This window comes from Diabrotica virgifera, chromosome 3 (assembly GCF_917563875.1).
Source record: "Diabrotica virgifera virgifera chromosome 3, PGI_DIABVI_V3a".
NCBI classification, from domain to species: Eukaryota; Metazoa; Arthropoda; class Insecta; order Coleoptera; family Chrysomelidae; genus Diabrotica; species Diabrotica virgifera.
In genome coordinates this window covers 127,724,797-127,738,340 of record NC_065445.1, presented here as the reverse complement: position 1 = coordinate 127,738,340, position 13,544 = coordinate 127,724,797, and the positions used below count along the sequence as shown (strand labels likewise).

General features: G+C 30.9%; 1 protein-coding gene across 1 annotated transcript in view; it reads right to left on the bottom strand.

The window, feature by feature from the left end:
• Positions 1-13,544, bottom strand: part of LOC114343886 (coiled-coil and C2 domain-containing protein 2A) — a 217,388-nt gene that overhangs the window by 116,991 nt on the left and 86,853 nt on the right. Inside the window, exons 5-6 of the mRNA XM_050647533.1 lie at positions 11,885-12,630; positions 4,913-5,269 (exon numbers count right to left, since the gene is read on the bottom strand). Of these exons, the coding sequence (XP_050503490.1) occupies positions 4,913-5,269; positions 11,885-12,630 (1,103 nt within the window). The remainder of the gene's footprint in view (positions 1-4,912; positions 5,270-11,884; positions 12,631-13,544) is intronic.

The window sequence follows — 13,544 nt, the reverse complement described above, 5'->3', positions numbered from 1 at the left end:
TTAAAATGCTGAATACTACCCTTATATCGTTGTCTATTACGCCAGCCAAGCGACTCAAATTTATTTTTCAATCTTGGCAAAAATTTCAATAAATGTCGCCACCGTCCAGCCAGTTAGTACTTAGACTTGAGGGGCAAAGAGGTGTAAGTGGGCGGAGTTTAACACTGAATTCGGTTTTACCTAAAGGTGAGGTATCTATGTACTTATTAATCAATGCTACAACTCTGGTCCGTTTTAGTATTTTTTTCTAAAGTTTGTACATTATATATCGCTCACTTTTTTGAAGACAATGGTTCCTGCTTTAAGCTATCAGCTTTAGTCTTATTCTACTAAAAGTTATGAATCTTTTAAAGTTAAAGGTGCAGATTCGTGAATTGCAAAGTTTAATCGCAAAATTTGACTGAAAAAATTGAAATATAGATCTTAAATTAAATTATTTTTAAAACATGAGTATCTCAAAAAAGCTTTCTGTAAAGTTTTTTATCAAAATGTTTTATAGAAAACAAATGGTGCAACTTTTATTATCGACGTTATAAATCCTCAAAATAACGCTAATTTTTCGAGATACTGATCATTGGTGGTGAATGGCTAATTTTGATCTTAATTTATGTTTTTGATGATGCTGAAAACGAAAATCAAGTTTATTTTGAACTTTAGGTGGGAGAACATTGTCAAAATCGCAATTTTGCCCTAAAAATAAAAAAAATTAAACCACGTTTTTTTTAATTAAAAGTTGCACCATATTTTTTCTATAACACATCTAGATCTAAATCTCCCCATAAAACTTCTTTGAACTCTATGATTAAACATAAACGTAATCAACTAGATAAATTTTAAATTTTGTCACTTAATTTTTGCGATTTAACTTTGCAAATATTTACGAATCTGCAACATTTATTTTTAAAAATTCATAAAGTTTATAAAGAAAAGACTTAAAGGCTACACTTGTTTTCATAGTCTTCACACAGGTGAGAAATATATGCTGTAGAAATTTCAGAAAAAAATAATAAAATAGAACAGAGTTGTATCGAGTTAAACGTAAAAATTCATGACTTCATTATTTATTTCATTTTTAGGTTAAAATTGCTATATTGACAATGTTCCCTTACATAAAATTCAAAATATACCTCTTTTTCACTGTCAGCACCATCGAAAACATAAAATAAGACCAAAATTAGCCATTTACCGCCCATTGTCAATATCTCGAAAAATAAGCGTTATTTTGGGGATGTATAAAGTCTATGTTAAAAGTTGCTCCATTTTTTTTTCTGTAAAACATTTGTAACTAGAACTTTCCAGAAAAGTTCTTTGTACTCTATGTTTAAACATAAACGTGATTAATAAGATAAATTTTAAATTTTGCTACTCAAGTTTTGTAATTAATCCTTGCAATTCACAAATCTGCACCTTGTACTTTAAAAAATTCGTAACTTTTACCAGAATAATAATAAAAACTTATAATATTTCATTATTTATTTCATTTTTAGGTTAAAATTGCTATATTGACAATGTTCCCTTACATAAAATTCAAAATAAACCTCTTTTTCATTGTCAGCACCATCGAAAACATAAAATAAGACCAAAATTAGCCATTTACCGCCCATGGTCAATATCTCGAAAAATAAGCGTTATTTTGGGGATGTATAAAGTCTATGTTAAAAGTTGCTCCATTTTTTTTTCTGTAAAACATTTGTAACTAAAACTTTCCAGAAAAGTTCTTTGTACTCTATGTTTAAACATAAACGTGATTAATAAGACAAATTTCAAATTTTGCTACGAAAGTTTTGTAATTAATCTTTGCAGTTCACAAATCTGCACCTTGTACTTTAAAAAATTTATAACTTTTACCAGAATAATAATAAAAACTTGTAATAGATACCATTGTCTTCAAAAAAGTGAGCAATATATAGTTTACAAACCTTAGAAAAAAATATAAAAACGAACCAGAGTTGTAGCAAGTAAAACGCAAAAAAACGTGATTTAATTTTTTTATTTTTAGGGTACAATTGCGATTTTGACAATATTTCCCCACCTAAAATTTAAAATAAATTTCATTTTAGATTTCAGCAGCGTCCAAAACATAATCTAAGAACAAAATTAGCCATTCACCGCCCATGGTCAGTATCTCGAAAAATAACCGTTATTTTGGGGATTTCTAATGCCAATTATAAAAGTTGCACTATTTTTTTTTCTATAAAACATTTTGATCTAAGATTCTCCATAAAACTTCTTTGTACTCTCTATTTGTACATAAACGTGATTAAAAGGCTAAATTTTAAATTTCGTCACTCAACTTTTGCGATTAAACTTTGCAATGCACAAATCCGCACCGTTTCCTTTGAAAAATTCATAATCTTTATCAGAATAAGAATTTAAGCTTGAAACAGGTATCGTTGTTTTCAAAAATGTTAGAGCAATATACTGTAAAAATTTCTGAAAAAAAATATTACAATGGAACAGAGTTGTAGCGAGGTAAACGCAAAAAAAGTGATTTTATTTTTTTATTTTTAGGGTAAAATTGCGATTTTTACAATGTTCCCCCACATGAAATTCAAAATAAATCTCATTTTCGTTTTCAGCACCGTCAAAAACATACAGTATGTCTAAAATTGGCCATTCACCTCTCCGTGGTCAGTACCTGGTCATTTTGGGGTGCCTGCCGCTTGCCTATTAACCAGGGTATTTAACCTATTAACCAGCACAAAATAAATCGATTTTTAAATACAGCACCTAGAGACTTACAACTGTTTTCATTGTGTTCAGGATGATATCAGGAAAAAAGTCTACTATAGAAAAATGGGTGGAATAAAATGCATCGAAAAGTGCATAAACATGTCAAAATGAGTGTATTAATGCCCAGCTTTTATTACTAGGCGTTTTTGTGGTCGATGAAATCGAATACGCCATCAAAACCTCCAGAGCACCTGACCGATTTCGTCGACCCCAAAAACCCCTAGTAATAAAAACTGGCCATTAATACACTTATTTTGACATGTTTATGCACTTCTGGACTCATTTTACACAATTTTAAATGCAATTATGCATTTACACCTATTTTTCTATAGTAAACTTTTTTGCTGACATCATCCTGAACACAATTCAAAAAGTTGCAAATCTCTAGGTGCTGTATTTAAAAATTGATTTATTCCAGTGTTTTAGTGCCAAATGCCCTGGTCTATATAGAAATGTAACCATTAGCTCCCAGACTATAAACCATTGTTCGTTGAACTGCAGGAAATTGCAAGCTCAGGAATTGCAACACAACCGGACAATAATAGTATATTGCTTTATGAGGCGGAGAAGCATGACTTTTCTTGACGCGCCCGATATTACGCGCCGAACGAAGTGAGGCGCGTAATAGAGGGCAAGTCAAGAAAAGTCGCTTCTTTGCCGAATAAAGTATACTATTTTTTCTTCAAACGTAGCAATTTTCAACCATAAATAGTACAATTCATAATAAGTATGCATCACTGCGGCCTGAAAATTTCACAGAAAAATGATTTTTTATCAAGTACCAAAATGGAAAGTGTTACCGAAGCGTCATGGGAATACATTCGATCAGCGCAGTAGCCCAAAAAGCAGCTAGTTATTTAAATTTAAACGATGCAAGCGCATACACGGGTCACTCTTAACGACGAACTTCAGCAACACTTTTAATTGATGGAGGCGGAAATCTAGAATGCCTCAAACGACATGGGGGCTGGAAATCAAGCACGGTTGCCAAAGGATATATAGAGGATTCAATAAGAAATAAGAACGATAATGCTCAAAAAATTTTAAACCCTCATGATTCGCCAACATCGGGAATGATTGCTGAAAGTTGTGCTCGACCATCAGTATCATCAACAATTACCAATGCGTATCAAGAGTCGGGAACATTTTTGCACGGTTTCAATTTTGAAAATGCCTCATTAACTAATTGTACTTTTAATATTACTATAAATAAAAATGATGTTTAATTGTTGTTAATGACATTTGTATTGTTGCTTTGTGACATGTTTCATATTGTTGCCATGACAACATTTTTCCCTCCGCCGTAAAGAAATGGGAAAAAAACTGCTGCCGGCGGGACATCAAAATTTGACAGGATCAAGTTAGATAAGTAATGTCATCATTATTTGACGTTTGAAGAAAAACTAATTTTTCAATTTTAATTATCCATTCGATTATCATTCTTAGATCAATTCGGGTCATTTTTGTACTTAAGATTTTTTATTGTATAATTTTTTGAATTAGAAAAAGTTAGTTGTATAATTTTGAAAATAAATTCTTTCTTAAAAGTTATATCGAAAGTGCGTCAATTTATCTGGCGCTGCGGACAGGATACCCATGAATGTTATTGCAAACCACGAAATAATAATCGAAAAATTGAGAATCCCAGAAACGCATGGACAAATTCAACCTATCGAGATGACCGCTAATTTACCGCAACTTTCCACTGGAGTCAGCATCACTGCACTAATAATCATCTTATTTGTGTTATTGATTCTAACAATATTCGTACTGAAGAAAAGAAAACGTATTTCCAAAATCCTTTTCGGACCTAAGCTAGATACAGCCCAAATCCAAATTTTAGAAGAACTAGTAGTAGAAGTATTAAGAACTTCGAGGACGAGGCCAAATCTTCAGAAGGGAGAAGAAATGTAACCATTAGCTCCCAGACTATCAAACATTGTTCGTTGAACTGCAGGGAATTGCAAGCTCAGCAATTGGAACACAACCGGACAATAAACTCATTTTTCAATTTTAATTATTCATTCGATTACCATTCTTCGATCAATTCGGGTCATTTTTGTACTTAAGAATTTTTATGTATAATTTTTTGAAGTAGAAAACTTAGTTGTATAATTTTGAAAATAAATTCTTTTTTAAAAAATATATCGAAAGTGCGTAAGTTTATCTATATACTTACTGAAAATATATAAAGTAGTTCTCATCGACAACACTCTCATAGTCCAAATTATTTTCAGTGTTCTTACATAAATGGAACAGTCTCAGATACACCTGCTTTAAACGCTTTTTACCAAAATTGTATTGAGCTTTGTACTCCGTGTCATCATCGTCGGAAATATATCCTTTTTCTTCCGAAGCTTTTCGTCTCATATATGGATTAAGGATTGTAAACGGAATTTCCCTGACTCTATTTGGCACTACCATCCCATCGAATTCGATTTCTTTTTGGTCTCGCAACTGTAAGATCTTTAGCCTAAGGTTTTCTTCTATTACTGAAGTTTTACAAAATGTAAATAAATTTTCGTCAGTTTTTTTCCTAAAATAAAAAAACTAAAATAAATTACTTGTTAAGTTGTAATGAAGTTTTAAATCAAATTTTCAAATAGGGTTAATGAAACTTTATTAAATGATGTGCCTTTGTAAAACATTTCAATCAGTATCTACTACATTTAGTACATTTCAAAGTAGGTAGGTAAGTCCAATTTCTAAAAGTTGAAACATCTAGAAAATTTAAAAATATTTTTTTTTGGTGTAAGAGTACTAAATAGTGGATGACCTATTATTATCTTGTCTGTTTTTTGAGCTGTTTGTACAAGGAGTGAGTCCATGACGCATTGACAATTGACGCATTGTTAATTTTTCTTAATTTTTTGAAAAGTTTTATTAATAAATCGTGATATTACATTTGGATTTTACTTTAAAACATTTACGTAAATACCAAATATTGTAATTTGGAATTTTTTTTACCCATTTTGCCAAAAAGTGTGAAAATATTGAAATATCCACGTTCGCCTGTTCCAGAGACTTTATAAATACAACTGTTCCGTCACTATACCAGACAGAATGACAAATGAGTTGTTGAATGAAAGCTTATAACCCAAGGATGGTAGACATTTGATCTCGGATTTCCGGTTTTACAGTTGTAACCGGAAGTACTGTTTTAAAGTCGCCGAAATAGTACAAGCGATATATTATTCGACCCGCCTTAGCAAGACGAAAACACATATATACTTCCGGTTTCATGTCTGTCTGTGTGTCTGTTCGTCTGTCATCGAAAATAACTTATCCGTTAGTAGAACAGATAATGTTCGTCGGCTATACCTTTTCCCATGCGTCACGATTCATTTTCAAACAAACTAAGTCAAAACATGAAAAAACAAAAAACAAAAAACAAAAAACAAAAAGTGAAACGAACGTCGATGTGTATATGCATTTTGTATACTGTATACTATATACTACACACATCGGCGTACGTTTCACTTTATGTTTTGACTTAGTTTGTTTGAAAATGAATCGTGACGCATGGGAAAAGTTATAGCGGATGAAATAAAATATTAAATAAGGTGTAGAATAACAGCTTAAAACCCAATGATGGTATTAAAGATGAGAAATTTGACTTCGTAATTCCGGTTTTAGAGTTGTATCCGGAAGTACTGTTTTAAAGTCGTCCAAATAGTACAAGCAATATACTGTCCGACGCGCTTTAGTAAGACGAAAACAAAAAATATATAGGTACTTCCGGTTTCATGCCAATCTGTCCGCCTGTCCGCAAATATAACTCCTCCGTTATTAAGGCATACAAAGACGAATGAGGCGTCGAATGAAAGCTTATAACCCAAAGATAGTATTAGAGGTGAGAAATTTGACCTCGGACTTCCGGTTTTAGAGTTGAAATCGGAAGTGCTATTCTAAAGGAGCCGAAATAAAGGAAGCGTTATTTTTTTCATGTTCCTTAGCAAGATAAGAAGAAATAATTTATATTTTAGGTTTCATGTCTTTCTGTCCGTCCATCTGTCTGTCAGTGGATACAATTAGGTCGTCAATAAAAAAGATAGAATAACAGATAGATGACAAATTATGTGGCGAATGAGAGCTAATAACTAAAAGATGCTTTTAAAGGTGAGAAAATTGACCTCGTACTTCCCATTTCTGAGTTACAGGAAGTTTGGTAAAAATGACGTAAAATTAGTGAAATCGTATATCATTCGACACCAATTTATACGAAGAGTTCAAATATCGACTTCCGGTTCCACTTCAGGTCACGTTGTGTAAAAACCAAGGACTTACAAAGTCCAGTTACCTACTAGGAGTTACGAGATAAAACTAAAATTTTATGTTGCACATAAAGTACATACTATAGTAAATTTAAAAACCAAATAACGAAAATAAAACATCGAAACTCTGAAATCACTCTATTGCAGGGGTGGTAATAATTTGTTCAGATAATTTGAAGCAGCTGCAATTTCAAAATGTACATCCAAACTGCCAAATATATCCAAAACTTTAACTTGTTTAATATTGTTGGTCGATACTAAAAACATGTTTTTGTCAGTTAAACAAACAGCTAACAAATGAAAACAATAAATACAAAATATTTAGCTCTTCACATAATTTAATAACTACATTAAAGAAAGTTAGTTATTGTGTCAACAGGTTAAAATATTTTATCAACAAATGGAAAAGCAGTTTTTTAGGAATTAGAATAAATATTAACTTTTCTAACTGGAAAATAAGCCATAATTTGTCTTGAAAAATAATTTTATTAACGTTTCGACTTCTTCATCGGGCGTCGTTGTCAAAATACAAAATATGAATAAATTAAACAAAAATGTTGTTGCTTAGTAAAAAATTCTTCTAATAATTTAATTTAATCTGTTCATTCGATTACATGAAATCAACTTTAACTCAAGAATATTCGTCACAAAAAAAGCATAGCATGTGGTCTGTCTTTAAAAGACAACCACATGCAACGGTGACAGTAAAATTCTCGTGTTAAAGATTCCATAGTAAATCGCGATGAAAACAAGGAAAAAACTCGTGATACTATCCGGACATTGTAAGTATTTGGTCTTACATTTAGTTTACTCTCAAACTAACACCAAATTCTGACTTTATATAAATACTATGATATTATAAATTATAAATAATAATAATAATCCGACATAGAGGGTGGGCCAAAGAAATCAGTCCACGTCGATATTTGGCAGTATTTATTAGATGTTAAGGAAATGACGAAACTGATCGATTTTTGATTTTCTTATTAAATTATTCTTCTAATAATTTAAACTTATTTAATAATAATTTAATCTGTTCATTCGATTACATGAAATCAACTTTAACTCAAGAATATCCGTCACAAAAAGATCATTGCATTGTGGTCTGTCCGTCTGTCTTTAAAAGACAACCACATGCAACGGTGACAGTAAAATTCTAGTGTTAGAGATTCCATAGTAAATCGCGATGAAAACAAGGAAAAAAATCGTGATACTATCCCGACATTGTAAGTATTTGGTCTTACATTTAGTTTGTTCTCAAAACTGACACCAAATTCTGACTTTATATAAATATTATGATATTTTAAATTATAAGTAATATTAATAATCCGACATAGAGAGTGGGCCAAAGAAATCAGTCCACCTCGATATTTGGCAGTATTTATTAGATTTTAAGGAAATGACGAAACTGATCGATTTTTGATCTAAGGGGTACACACTTTTACGGTACATACGTTTGTTATTTGTCAACCCCCTCCCTTCCACTTCACCCACCCCTTATTTTTAAATAGTGAATAGGGGTCGTTTGCTAGCTCATCTAAAAGGTTATTCAATTCTCTATTCATTAATATAAACATTAACATAATTATTTATACAGGGTGTCCAAGAAAAAAATATTTTTTTTAAATTAACTGACACAAAAAGAAGAATGTATGTAATTTATTTAATTCAAAGTACGTTCTACTGCTGTCACAAAACAGAAAAAAAAGTTTTTGATAAAATAAACATTGCTTTTCGCTTAATTTCAATGTTCAAGCTGCCACTCATCTGCCTCTCGGTAGGTTGAATATTGAATTTAAGCTAAAGACAATATTTATTTGCCAAATAAACATTTTTCCCCGTAATCTGTCAGCAGTAGGCATTCCTCTTTTTGTCAATTAATTTAATTCAAAATAATTTTTCTTGGACAGTCTGTATAAATATTTATGTCAATGTTAATATTACTAAATAGAGAATTCAATAACCTTTCAAATGAGGTAGCACACGACCCCTATTCCCTATTTAAAAATAAGGGATGGGGAAATGGAAGGGAGGATGTTAACAAATTAATGACAGATGTATGTACCGTAAAAACCGTCCCCCTTAGATCAAAAATCGACTCCTGTTTCTTTATTTCCTTAAAATCTAATAAACACTGCCTAATATCGAGGTGGACTGTTTCCTTTGGCCCACTCTGTAGATTAGGGATGGCGGTTTTTGACAAAACACCGGTTTTCGGTTATACCGGTTTTTTTTGCTTACGGTTTAACCTGGCGGTTATAACCGGCCAAAATAACCGGTTTTTTGAAAAACCGGTTTTCGGTTTTTTTAATCCAATAGGTTACAAAGTTACATTTACAATAATACACTTTAGTTTGCGAAACTCCATTCGAATCGATATCAATAGGATCAAAATTAGTACTATCGAAAGAACATGTATTACTTTTAACACGTTTGTATATTTGAAGAATAGGTACATTTTAACTCATTTAATACTTCCTGTATGAGTGTATCGTTTTGAAAACGTAGCGAAATTCTTGGAGATTCGTATTCATAATCAGTAATGCGATATTCATAGTTAGAGCATTATTTTTGGTAATCAGAAAAAGTCATTCACCCACTTTCAATGTCAAGAGTTGAGTGTGAAAAATAGATGATATTTGCGCAGATCACTTCTTATGTAAATATTATGATTACAAATACCTTTTCAAGGAAATATTATAATAAAACTTAATATGTAATTGTTTCTGGCTGATGTGAGATTGCACTTTTAGTTTGCTTCTGTATTTTATAAAATAAAATAAAATTTAAATTATTGTTTTGTTTAGAATAATTATTTGAGAATAATAATTATGATTGGGATCCAAAATAATACCTAACCTAATCCTAATCACCGTAAAAACCTAATAACCGGTTTTTACTTTAAAAAGAAAAAACCGGTTATAACCGGGACAAAAAACAACCGGTAAAACCGGTTATTGCGAAGTAAAAAAACCGGTTTTAGGTTTAAACCGGTAGGTTTTTCCCATCCCTACTGTAGATACTTATATAAATAATACTAAAATATAAAATATGTATCGTCTTGATATGTTATTGACTTACTAATAGTGGTATTTCCTTTCTATTGACTTTCTCTTTTAGTATGGGTAACCACATCCTACTGCATTCTACAGAGGAATTTGCAACACATTTGACGTTGGTTTCATTTGAAAACGATTGGTTTCATCTGTTTCTTTCTGAAAGAAATAGATAGTAAAAAGAGAAAAATCAAAGAAGCGGCTCTAATTATGCTAAATAAAACCAGTATTATTATTTATATATCTATGTATTATTAATATTTTTTATAATTTAACATAACTTATATACAAAGTCAGAATTTGGTGTTAGTTATGAGATTAAACTAAATTTAAGACCAAATACTTACAATGTCGGGATGGTATCACGAGTTTTTCCTGGTTTTCCTCGCGATTTACTATGGAATCTCTAATACGAGAATTTTGCTGTCACTGTTGCATGTGGTTGTCTTTTTAAAGACAGACCACAAGCTATAATTTTTTTAACGGATATTCTTGAGTTAAAGTTGATTTCATGTAATCGAATGAATTATCTTTCAATAAAGTCGTCCCAGGAACGCAACTCATAAATATTGGCAATATCATTTTAAAGCCTTCTACTTTAATAAATGTATAATACATGTCTGAATTGGCGATATAAATGAGTCAGATTAAATTAAATTATTAGAAAAAATTTTTACTAAGCAACAACATTTTTGTTTAATTTATTAATATTTTGTATTTTGACAACAACATCCGATGTGGAAGTCAAAACGTGAATAAAATTATTTTTTCAAGTTAAATTGTGGCTTGTTTCCCAGCTAGAATAGTTAATTACAAAAATGCCACAAAGAAATAGCTTCAGAACAACATTAGAATAAATATTTAGTTCATAATAAATTCATTTATTTAAATTGTAAGTTAAATGATATATTATTATTATAATTAACGATTTTTAAACTAAATAAGAATTAGCACCTAAAATCAGAATTCTATAAGAACATTGTAAAGAAACGATTTCTGAAAACCAAAGAAGTGACCTCTATAGATCTAAAAAACAGAGACCCTTGACGGACGCTTAGAAAATCTAATACGTCTTGAACAAATAAAAACAACATAGATGAACTATGTGCTAATATGTGACAACATTTGAAAACAATAAAAGTGTCACTATCACGCAAAATTAAAAACTGACGATATCGGACCACGCATTCTATATGCGGAAGTAGAAGCTGCTATAAACACTAATAAACAGGATTAAAGAAGAAAAATACGCAGGACTAATTGATTTAATTGATTTATACAACAAAAATATTTATGGAGAAAATAATGGGATGCATAAATATATCGGATGAACAACAATGATTTAGAAGTGGAAAATCATGTAACAATGCAGTTTTTGTGATAAGACAAATAGCGGAGAAATCATTAGAATATAACAAACCAGCCTTTTTCTGTTTTATTGACCTAGAGAAAGCGTTTGATAGAATCCAACTAAAAGATGTGATACACCTACTATATAACAAAAATTTACCACTGGATATCATAAAACTGATAGAAAACATATATGTAGAAAATAAAATAGAAATGAAAGTCAATGGAATAATAACAGATTCTGGAGGATCCATTCGTGAACTTGAGTCATCCATGTATGTACTTGAAATAATTATATTTAATGATATAGACATCCAACAGAGGTATACCTAAAGAGTGTGCTTCTGGTGTAAGCACGTACACCGGACAGGTCTACCTGTTTAGAAGTACCTAACTGCTCAGCCTAATATAGCAAATATGTCTAAATGAAACATTCTTAAATTAAATAAATGATAAAAAATGTTGACTTACCTATTAGCGCGTCGATCTCGTCGGGTCCTTTTACTATTGCCGTCACCAGGATCTTCATCTATATCTAAATTTTTTTCATCCGTTTGTTTCTCTGACCCAAATTGCTCACGGTTTGCTTCATTCCTAACTTTAAACTGCTCACTTAAGCTACCATCTTCCTGTAATTTTTTAGCCTTCTCCCATTCTAATGAGTATTCCAAGAAACCAGAAGTATTTAATTCAAAATTTTCAATATGCTGTAAGTCTAGATCTAAATGTTCAATTACCTTTTTTAATTCAACTCCGCTGCCCACACCTTCATGTTTATAATGAACAATTTCAACTTTCTCGAAGACATTTTTAACATTCTTCTTGGCACTTTTTTTATTAGGAATATTTATATTCATCTCACAAACTTTTTTCTTCAGCAAAGATTTTGGTTGAGCGTATATTTCTACTGTTAAACATTTTGGTATATCCGTTAATTGTAAAGAAAAAGCTTCATCGATGTTTAGTAGAAAATCATCTGTCATATTCAGAAATTTGGTATTACATGCTTCTATTCCGTTACATAATATTCGTAAATAAAACTTTGTGGATAAAACGGCGGCTCTTCTAGCCACTTCTCTGGTGTTTTCACAATCTTCGCTTATTTGGTTAGAAAAGGTCAAAGAAAACTGTATGTTTGGATCTTCTGGTGATTTAAAACAGGTTTGAAATGTTGTTAGAAGTTGGGAGCGAAGCTTCTGGCTTGAGATTTCTTCTTCCTAAAACACAACTTTGATTTTATTGTTTGTTTGAGTAAAATTTTGTGTATATAGTAGTATCAATTTATATTAGGTATATTATCTTATGCTGACATTAAAGAATTATTACGTAAATCTGTTCATCATTATAAAAGAAAACTATAGCGAATACTACATACATAAATGTGTTATCCAGTAAGCGTCACTGTAATATTTTTTTTGTTTCAAACGCCATCTGTTTATTTCAAACAGAAGGACAAAACACTTCCTTTTTTAAAAATTATTACAAATGTCTTAAAATGGTTTTAACCGTGACCAGACATCTCGTAACGCGACAATTCGTAACCGGACAAGTTTTAACGGATAACTCGTAACGGCGACAGTTCGTAACAGCGACACTTCGTAACGGCGACAGTTCGTAATTGTACAAATTCGTAACTGACAAATCGTAACGTAAAAATTGAATTATTCTGTTTATTTTTCTTAACGTGGAAACTAACTGTTATTGCAGTTATTATTGCAATTATGTTTATCAAATTAACGAATCAGTACCGGAATAAACATGTTTAAAGCAATTTATATTTCGTGTTTCAGAATATATTAAAAGTCTTTAAACACAAATAAATATTAAAATACATACAAACTTTTAACAATATTATTAAAAGTTTACCCCTATAGTTGTTTCTTAAATTTATATATACCTTGACAAAGGAATAATGATGTAATTCGTGAAATTTTTAAGCTGACAACCGTCTTTAGACATTCCCAACTTAAACACTTTGTAAAGGAAATATTATAATTACCTGTTATTATAATAAACCTTTCGATTGGTTATAGCGTTATTGGGGTATTCAATCATCGGTTATAGTTGATAAGAGGGATGGCTTTTAATACTTTAATGTACGACTGGTATATAATTTGACAAATTAATAATG